At 39.2% G+C, this 11142-nt stretch overlaps 1 protein-coding gene across 1 annotated transcript in view; it reads left to right on the top strand.

The window, feature by feature from the left end:
- LOC144829159 (leukocyte elastase inhibitor-like) overlaps positions 1 to 5245 on the top strand; it is a 415450-nt gene extending 410205 nt beyond the window's left edge. The window contains exon 10 of the mRNA XM_078688016.1: positions 4777 to 5245. Coding sequence (XP_078544142.1) covers positions 4777 to 5184 — 408 coding nt within the window. The 3' untranslated portion in view covers positions 5185 to 5245. The remainder of the gene's footprint in view (positions 1 to 4776) is intronic.
- The last annotated feature ends 5897 nt before the right edge of the window (positions 5246 to 11142 follow it).

An 11142-nucleotide genomic window follows, 5' to 3' on the forward strand; every position in this document is an offset into this window, starting at 1 on the left:
AACAGGCAGTCACAAGTACAGTCACCTTGTAGTTGAAAGGGGCTTGATTTAAATGGTGCAGCAGGTGCAGTGGCACTGGGACCAAAAGTTGTCATTACTTCACTAAACGCCAAATATTTCTATATTTGACTACTAAACAGGCAGTCTCAATTGCAGTTATCTTGCAGTTAAAAGGGACTGGTGCAGCAGGTGCAGGGGCACGTGAGCGGAAAGCTCCAGGGACCCCATTAAACCCATATTATTGCAAAATTTTAGTACTAAACAAGACAGTCACAAGTGCATTTATCTAGCAACCAATAGGGTCATGATTTGAATGGTGTTGCAGGTGGAGTAACACGAGGACCAAAAGCTCTAGACACCCCACTAAACACCTAATATTGCTATATTTTACTACTAAACAGGTAGTCACAAGTGCAGTTACCTTACAGATAACAGGGTTATGATTTGAATGGTGAAGTGGCACTGGGCCCAGAATTTGTCATGACCTCCTCGAAACACCCAATATTGCTTTAATTTACTACTATACAGGCAGATACAGTTGCAGTTATCTTGCAGTTAAGAGGCTTGATTTGAATGGTACAGCAGGTGCAGTGCTACCTGGGCCGAAAGCGATTGGAACCCCACTAAACACAGAATATTGCTAACTATTACTACTAAACAGGCAGTCACAGGTGCAGTATCTAGCAGGCACTAGGACCATGAATTCAATGGTGCTGTAGGTGCAGTAGCATCGGGCCCAAAAGTTGTCAGAACTCCTCTAAACACCAAATATTGCTATATTCAACTGCTAAATAAGCAGTCACAAGTGTAGTTACCTTGCAGGCACTAGGATCATGATTTCAATGGTGCTGTAGGTGCAGGGACTCCAGGACCCTAAGCTCTAAGAACCCCTCCAAACACCAAATATTGCAATATTTTACTACTAAACAGGCAGTCACAAGTGCAGTTACCTTACATGTAATAAGAGCATAATTTGAATGGTGCAGCCGGTACAGTGGCACCAGGCCCAACATTTGTCAGAACACCTCTAAACACATAATATTTCTATTATAGCAATTAATTCCATTATATCCCTTTTTAATTTCATTTTTCTAAATTTTGCTATTACTTATCCCCACTATACCACTAGTAACAGCACAATATATTGTCTTTTTGTACATAAACCAGTCATACCACTTTAACAGACTTTCTGTAACTTATATTGTAAAACTAATCAGCAAGCTACAACTTACAACAAAAATCAGCTTATTAATCACATGGGCGAAACCTAATGCATTTACCAATGCTTGTTAGATTTCCTTCCAAGCCCTGTGACTAATACATTCCACACTTTTTCATTGAGGTCCAGGGCTAAGAATCGCATACTGGGTTTTAATTCTTTTTTTTTTTTTTTTTTTTTTTTTTGCAATAAGCTCTTTTTCCATGCCCTCCAAATAACATATATTTTTCTTTCTTTAATGAGTACAGGTCTAGGTTTCCTGCCTCTTTATTCTTTTAATTTATGTGTATACTTGTTTCTCAATTGTTACTGTTGGAGGGATCTTGTATTTATTCCATTGACATGGTTTTAAATAATCTCAGAAAAATGCATTTAAAAAAAATTCACAACTTTTTAAATCATAATGCACTAATTATAACAATCCTTATTCCATAAAGTCGCAATAAGTTAATATATTTATGGCCTACCCAAATCATTTCTGTGATCTACAAATCTTCATCCTACTACTAAAACCTACTTTGTTGTCGAAGTTCTTAAAATGGTAGGAAGATTTGCACCCACTGGTGTTTTTAGGTCTAAAAAGGCAATTTAATGCATATCATATCAACGGGTTCCCAGTTTTTTAACAAAGAATTTATCATGGCAAACTGATCAGCGTGTTACATTTTCCAGTCCTTTCCCCACAAGCAGCACATGCTCATTTTTGTGACCTCACAAGGCCTCTTCTACAACAAAGTCTGCAACAGGTGTAAACACACTCACAATCTCATCTCCTTTACAGGAACATTTCACATGTAATAGTATTATAATAGAATTATAAAGCACATAGTATAATACTTACAAGGTATGTTCTTGGAAAGAACACCCTTTGGCCATTCCAGGCAATGTAGGAATTTTGTATTGAAGTGTTATTATGAAAACATTTAAAACATTTTTTAGGGTAATGCAAACCTACATCAATCCATATCTGATGCAAAGTACTTGTAGAAGTTCTTTTTAGTTAAAAGTACCAAACTGGAACTGCGATAAGGACTAGTTGGAAGCACAAAGGAGTTTTACCATGCAAGCACCTTCTGACATACAACTTTTACATCTTTAAATACAATTCGAATTATTCAAAGTACATTCTGATGCAGCATACCTTGGAGAACCTGGGGTCGCAGATAGGGCACATATTCATTTGCTCTATCTGCACTGAAAACTTCCTGTGTTTTTCTTGGCTTGACTACTCCCAATAAAATGTGGCTCATTTCATCCACCTCTTAGCCCAGAACCATCTTCAGAAAATAACTTTCCCAAAAAAAGGATGGTTTTTGCCACTGCCATTTCCTAGTTAAACCCCCAATTAACATGTTCATAAAAGGACGCTTACATCTCCAAGGAAAATTCACATTTATTTCTCGTCTGTCTTGCACGAGAGCATAAGAGTAGAGACTTCCAGCAACATCTCCATGGCAAATCACGAAGCCCAGAACCTGGTCATCTGAAAGTTTACTTCCCAATCCCCTGTTGTCTATTGTTTAATTTATTGCCGGATTAGGACAGGATACTGCTCAATAATGTTTTCTTGCCTGATTAGGGCAGGAATACTGCTCCATAAAACATAACTTCTTCAACCTAGAGTTCCTGGCAGGCTCTGAATCGCCAAACATTTTATGTACCGACCCCACTCATTTACCTTGTATGTGCACTGCGCTGTTCCCAGACCCTTCATTCTATGAGACCCATGCATACGGTTTTACAACAAAAGTATTTTTCTTGCAATTTGCATAAAGACATTTATTTTTGACGTTTTTCTCTGCCATAGTCTAGTAGATACTCCAGGCCGTGCAACCAATGCCATCGCACAGTGCGGGGAGCTTTAAGAGCGCTGTGTTTTGATATCTTTTATGGGTTTAGAGGTACCAGCTGCAGCTTTGTTGTGTGTCCAGCAATTTTCAGGCAACAATAAGTGTCAAGATAACTGCTGGGGATATATCGGTGTTTTTTTCTAGTGGGAGTTTTGATTTATAAACAAAGCTGCACAGGGGGTTAGTATGCCTGCTACAAATAACGTGTTCTATGCACATCACAGAACTGTATTTTATGTGGATAGCTCAGTTGTTTACTGCCTTTGTCACAAGGACCCTTTTGTTACTTGTAGTTCATAAATTATAATCCTAATATAGCACAGTGAGCTATGAACTATCTTCAAACAGCTGCATGCAAACGGCAAAGTATAGGTTAAACATTATGCTTTTTCTTTGGGTAGAAATAAACTCTTATTATTAAAGCCAACCTGTGCTAAGTTTTAAATCCTGAATTTGTGCTTCTCCAGACCAAGCTCTCTTAAAATATACTGCCTTCTAGTAAGAATGATGTGTGATTCCAACACTTTCTTTTCCCCATTGTCCCAAGTAACATTTCCTATACACTGATTAACACACATATGATTCATTGTCTCTGTATAATGTGTGTGTGTGATGTAAAGTGCTCTCACACCATACATTGGTGTGAGTAGTGCTATATAAACAAATTATATACATATAGGAGAGGGGCTATGGAGAGATGACGGGCACTGCTGGAGGGCGGTAACGAGGGGATCAGTGGAGAAGGAGGTCATTGGGAGGAGTCACCAAAGATTGGCGCACCGCACGCCACCATTGCTAGAGCCGGACCTGTAGATCCTATTTGTGTGGAACCCATCCCACACCATTCATAAAGAAAGCCTTAAACTAGCTACCCTGATTAACTAGTCCTTGTTAAGGACATATTTTTATTGTTCTTAAAGTATATGTTCACTTCTGGATTCTTGGTGCGGGACATGTAAGAGCAGGCAGTGCTTGCAGTATCGGAGATGATAGACAAGCTTGCAAAAAAAAATAAAACAGCCAGTTTTTTACATAACATTTAAATTAAAGGACGGTAGATTCATGTTGGAATGCTGCTGGAAGAGTCTGCCATAGCTTGGCTGAGTATTCTGCGAAGCTGTGTCCACTAATTCTGTTTTTGATGAATTTTCGTAGCTCTTGGGGTTAGAGGTGGATGAATGAAGAAAATGACAAAGATGGTATCTTCTCACACAGCGTATGATGGAAGTAGAAGCTTAGGCCTCGAGGGCTTAGAAGATAATACACATTTTGATATAAATGTGTTGTCTTGTAGTACTGTTTGCACTGGTTTGATCAAATCTTGGACGCCTCATGTTTTCTCAAGGCAATCAGTGTATGTTGTATTTTATGAGGATGAACAACACATATTTAGAGTATTTGTTTCTAGTACATACAGGCTGCTAGCTATGTGACATATTTAAATAAATCTGGCTTTTAATCTGCTTTTGTTAATGTAGGTAGTTCTGATTTAAATATTCTCATCCTATGTCATACTTCTTTTTGTCATTTTATGGGATTTTTTTGGCTAATACACCTGTGTTACAAAGTAAGAGCTTTTGCATTTTTGCGTCTACATGTTATTGAAAACGTTAGTATGTAGAACAAAATATAAAGTTGTTAAATCAGTAGAATGGTTTGACTAAGCAATTTATGCTCTTTTGAAATCAGTTCTTGTCTTTTTTTCAGCTTGAACAGCAACTTACCTATGAGAAATTTGCAGATTGGACAAACCCAGAAAGGATGAGGACTGATGAGGTGAAGCTATATTTACCCCGGTTTAAGCTGGAGGAGAATTATGATCTGAAATCATCCCTCAAAAGTTTGGGAATGAGGAATGCATTTGATGTAGTTAATTCTGATTTCTCTGGAATGTCAGATAACAAAGAGCTGGTCCTGTCCAAGGTGGTTCACAAGGCATTTGTGGATGTGAACGAGGAAGGCACAGAAGCTGCTGCTGCAACTGCAGCTGCCCTCCATCTGACGTGTTATCGATTAAGTGAGCTAAGTTTCATGGTAGACCATCCTTTCCTGTTTTTTATCAGACACAATAAGACCTGCAACCTCCTGTTCTGTGGCCGATTCTGCTCTCCGTGAAAGGAACAATGCCATAAACATGCCTACTTCGATTCCAATAAATATTATCTTTCTCTGCTAACTGATGGGTGTGTTTTGTCTTTGACTGCTAAGGCATACCTCCCAGTCTGAAAGAAATTTGTAATATAGTCATTGGCATCAAGTAAATCTTTAACAAAGATATTGAGGAACCTTTTGCAATTCAACATTTGACTGTTAAGATGATATTTTAGGACACACCATCTTGTTATTCATTGTTAAATGCTGTCATGCCAGGGCTTTTGTTGGAACAAGCATGGGTTCTATTGTGTTGATGCATTTCCATGCTATTTAGTGTTGTATGGTTGGCCTTTCTGGAGGAACTGCTACAGAATGTAAACTAATATATATATATATATATATATATATATATATATATATATATATATATTTCCGCACTTGTACTCCTGCTACCACGCCACGCCATCAATCCTCGGCTGACAAACGAGCAAGAACACGGAAGACCCAGAGTGCTGGTGAGTTTTTTATTAAACAGCACACCACGGCAGGATAACGTTTCGCCCTACACAGAGGGCTTGGTCACATGGTGCACCGAAAGAGTTGCGTGAATTTAAAGTGCTAGTGCAGTAACAACAACATCTTTGATTGGTTGCTCCTTAAATCATTGAAATATGCAACACAGTTGTTGAATTAATCATTTAAAGGCGCATGAACGGGCAACCAAGGCAATTTTTAGCCAGCTCTAAAAATATCTGTTTCAATACAGTACTTAATATCCGGATACATATGTAATATATATATATATATATATATATATATATATATATATATACATATACAGAATATATACATATATATATATTCCACAATAAGATGAAACCCACAGCACTCCTCTTGGCTGAGAAGATTGATTTATTCAAGCCGTATCTCTTCTGTTCCTACGCGTTTCAAATTCCTTGTTCCTGGTCAGGGTAGTTAAACAGAGTCTCCTAGGTAAGAGCGTTCTCAGTATTTCTTTGGGGTTAAGATCGCCTGTGCTGTAGCGAGGAAGCCCACCTACACAGCCACTTGACTGCAGGTGGTTTTTTTGATGATAATAATCACATCCTCTCTTGGCAGATTAAAAAGACTGTAATTGGGCTAGTCATTTAGCCCCCATGTGACAGAAACACTCTCCAAGTCCAAGAAAGTACGAGTCCTGCAATCCAATAGCAAAACTTTTTTTTTTATTTGAGAAAACATAGTAGTGAATTGAGTCCTAATAAGAACTGTGATCTGAAATATGGAGGAGAGAGCTGCTAGATGCGCATTAAAAGCAGAAAGCATGTTCCAGAAGGGAGCCTCAACCTCCAAGGAAACAACTGATGGAGGAAGAGCAATTAAAACTAATGTCACAATGATCAAACACCTATTTATGCAATTGGAAAGGTTGCTGCGTAAGGAAATCTCGAGAAGCTGGGAGATAATTACATTAGAGAAGTATGTAGATTGAGGGAAGGTCCCGAGGGGCCTGCGCATATTCACCCTACCCAGTTACAAAACCAGAGATGCTCAAGGAGTGTGGTAGGAACAACATGGACTGCTCGCGCAATATGATGTTCATTATCATTGAATATGCAAGAAAAGATGTAGAAGACTTACATCTCAAAATAACAGAAATAGAGTCCCAAATTAAGACATCTAATGAAGATGGTGAGACTCTGCGAAAACTAAGAGCAGACATGGAGCGAAATCTTGACACACGAGAATGAGGTACAAGAATGCAAGCAACGTAAGTTCTTCAGGGATGAATATGACTATGAATATGGAATCATCTTTACATTTCAAAAAGATTTGAGTTCTTAAGGCAACAACTAGACACCAAGAAAGCAAATGTACGCAAATCCCCTAACACAACTCAGAGCGAATAGGAATCAGATTTCAGTAAGGGGAATCAAGATCAACTGGAACACGGCAACTCTCTATTTTTAGAGGAAATGAAGCTGCTCTATCAAGAGCAGAACACCCCAAAGAACAGAACAAGAGGACGGGGATCAGGAAGAACCAGAGCGAGAGGAAGGGGAATATTCTCCAACAGAGAAAACGACGGAAGACAAGAAGAGTCACTAGAAAGAAACTGAGGATATCGATTGAGGAATCTAACAGTAATGAGGAAGTGAACCCTGTAAAACAACCATTGGAGACATAAAATGGAATCATTAATCTATCAAAATACACTTTGACAGAAGCAGAATGCAGCCTCTTAAATTGAGGTTTGACATTCTGCCCAGAGAAGCATCAAGACTTTGTGGAGACGAAGATCGATGTATATAAATACAGCAAAAAATTGAAATTAAAGAAATATTTTGCCAGGATACCATCAAGAATTGTCAATATAATAACATCTGAACAGCAGGAAACTTACTCAATTTCAGAAGCTCCAAGCCTAAGAACTGCCTATGAGCTAGCAAATTAAGTAAATGCACCACAACTAACAGATACACAAATCCTTGAAGAAATGGGTGTCAAAGTGACCAAATGTGTTCCAACTCAATTCAAGAAACAATCTAAATTTTGTCCAGCACTTCATCCAGGAAATCGAATTGACACTTTTTACCATCTGGTGGTGGCTGAACTAGATGTAATGAAGAATGTCAAAAACCATGACAAAAAGGAAAATTTATCGAAGAAGGAACGTGAAACATTGAATACACTGAAATGCAACAATTAATTGAAATAAAGCCTGCCGATAAAGGCGGAAATATAGTTGTCATGGATAAACAAAACTATGTAGATGAAGCAATGCGCCAACTATGTGAGGAAAGAACTATAAGGTTTTGAATAAGAACCCCATCAATGATTTGACTACTGATTTAAAGAATCGATTGGAGATCTGGTTTGAGAAAGGCCTCCTAACTGGAGAAGAAAAACGTTTTTTAATGGTGGATAGTTCGGTGATACCCACCATTTACTTTTTACCAAAAGTTCATAAGGCTCTGAACAAGCCTCCAGGACGCCCAATCATATCTAGTTGTGGGGGTCTGTATGAAAATGTAGCCTCACATGTGGACGTCTTCTTGGCACCAATTGTCCCTACTCTGAGTTTGTATATCAAGGACACTAGGGACTTCCTCAGAATACTAATTGGCACCCATTGGCAACATGACTATCTGCTTGTGAGAATCAACGTGGTGTCGCTGTACACCTCAATCAATCATGATATGGGAAAAAATGCCATCATATATTTCCGTCAACAAAGACCTATAACTGAACTTCAACATACCAACATGTTGATAGACATGATCGATCTATGTTTGAAGAACAACATCTTTCTGTTTAATAAGAAGGCCTACTCTCAAAGTTGTGGAACCGCGATGGGAGTTTCGTTCTCTCCAAGCTATCAAATCTTGTGATGAGGTGGTGGGAGAGGAGCATAGCTTGGAGAGAGGGGAACGACCAATACACAATGAATGTAGCCGTTTGCCTACGGTTCATTGACAACCTCTTTCTCCTATGGAAGGGGACTGAGGCAGTATTTCTGGCATATCTAGCGGTTTTCAGAGATAATCAAGTGGGATTAAGATTTACTCATAACATCAATTCAAGAGAAATAGACTTCCAGGACACCAAGGTCTACATTAAATCCAACCAAATACACACAACTTTATACAGAAAAAGAAACTGCGACCAATAGGCTGCTTCATGGGTCAAGTTTCCATCCCCAATCATTAAAAAGAAGTATACCCTACGGGGAGTTCTTGAGAATGAAAAGAAACTGCTCAGAACAAAAAGAGATGGAGTGAAAATTTGAGAAAACCAAGTCCCGTTTTATAAAAAGAGGATACAAGTTTACAGATCTAAAACGTGATGAAGAGAAAGCAAGGCAGAAAATGAGAGCACAGACCCTGGTGGACAAGAAAAAAACAAAAGGGAAGGATTAAGTGAAGTCAAACGAAAGACCACCACGTCTAATATTGACCTACAGCAAAGAAAGCTTTAGGATTCTAGACAAGTATTGGAATGTCTTACGAAAGGAACCTGACATAGGTAGAAAAATTGGAAATCATCGTCTAGTGTCCTACAGAAAAGCACCTGCATTATCTGACTCTTTAGTAAATAGTCACTTTGAAGAGAAAAAAACAGAATCGTAGCTACAATTAGGACGAAAAGGTTTCAATAATTGTTCTCCCTGCAAGGCTTGAAATATTGGAAAAAATTTAAATCATTGGATGATCCTAGAGGGAAAGTCTTTGAAATTAGAGAAACCATTTCTTGCGAATTGACCTATGCAGTGTATGTTAGAATGTTTTTGTGGAAGAAGATACTTATGAAGCACCATCTGTCCTTTAAAAAAACAATTACTTGAACATATTAGAGCGATACAGAACTGTGATCATACCTATACCATCACAAAACACTTGTGCATGCACAAGGGAAAGACATTGCTGGACATTAAGTTTTCTGGACTAGCCACCATACCGCCACATGAAAGGGGAGGTAATTGAACACAGAAACTGAGATGATTGGAATCCAGACTCCTAATAAGGGTCAAAACAAGAATGCCCATGGATTAAATGGGGATGAGGAGATGTATGTGCATTTGTAAGACTGAAATAATAAGAACTATTAGTATCTCATGAACCTCAAATAACCCTTTTTTTATAACTAACATTGGAATTTGATTTGATAATTGGATTCTTATTCTGTACTGGCAGTACCAATTAATATTGACAACTGATGTTGAGTAGAAGAGAAACAAATTGTGTAATAGGGACGGTAATTTGTTTGTTACATAGGCTGTATGCCAGCAGGACACCCGGTGGCACATTTGAGCTATGAACTAGGGCACTCCGCCAGGTATATATTAATTATTATGACACTCAGTCTATCGAACAGCATGAGGAACAAATTGCACGATACCCGTGACAACTATTGTCTGGGTACTTGGCAATTTGTCACATAACGCTTGAAGCACTATTAACTGTGCAACTTTCTATAACTGATATAGTGCACAGAACTAACATGCTCAATTAGGTGATATAATGTTCATAGTGCCGAGTGGGCATTGGGATCGCTGCGTGGAGCCAGTCGAATATAACAAAAAGTCGCAATCGGTATGATTGTATTTGAAGAACTACTACCCCCATAATGCCTCATTATAGGCTAATATGGGTGAGAGTATATATAGCAGAAAGTAAAGGACTCTGTTTAACTACCGTGACCAGGAACTAGGAGTTCGAAACACGTAGGAACAGGAGAGATACGGCTTGAATAAATCAATCTTATCAGCCAAGAGGAGTGCTGCGTGTTTTATCTTCTTGTGGATAATATTTTGCGAGATCCTGCCCTCGTCTCGCTGCGTGCACCAGCTAAACAGAGCTCCCCCCGCAAAGGACTACTTGCATTTGAATATATGTGTATGAGTGTATTGAGGAATTTGTGTGTAATTTTCCAAAACTTTGGCCAGCTCCGCTCCGCTCCTTCCCTGGAAGTTTCGGGGGGATTCGTGAAGTGGGGGCTGAGAAAAAAGGGGGGTCCAAAACGTGTTTTCCCCATGTTAATTTCCAAAGGACGGTCTGACAAGTCTACAGCCCGAACCGCTGAATGGAATTACGCCAAACTTGGCAAAATTGTAGGGACTGGTACGCAGATGTGCCTTTGCTATATTTGGTGGAAATTGCTCCAGTGTTTTTTTCGAAAATTAACTTCAAAAACACATGTATATCTATAGGCGCGCTCTGAGCGCTCACCGGTACGCGTACCGGGGAGCGCACCCGGCGCGCTATGGGAGTGCGCGAGCGGAAAGCTGATTGGCTGTCGGGTGTCTGTCAACATTCTAAACAGTCCGAGAGTCTGCCATCTTGTGTCTCGGTAGAATCGAGACACAAGAGGTGAAAAAGAAAGGGGGAAATAAATAAAAGGGGGCAGAGTAGACACCCCCTGACCCCCTAGGTTTTCTGAGGGGGGCCTAGAAGGACCCTGAAGGGGAAAAACCTTTTT

Source organism: Lissotriton helveticus, chromosome 4_1 (assembly GCF_964261635.1).
Source record: "Lissotriton helveticus chromosome 4_1, aLisHel1.1, whole genome shotgun sequence".
NCBI lineage: Eukaryota > Metazoa > Chordata > Amphibia > Caudata > Salamandridae > Lissotriton > Lissotriton helveticus.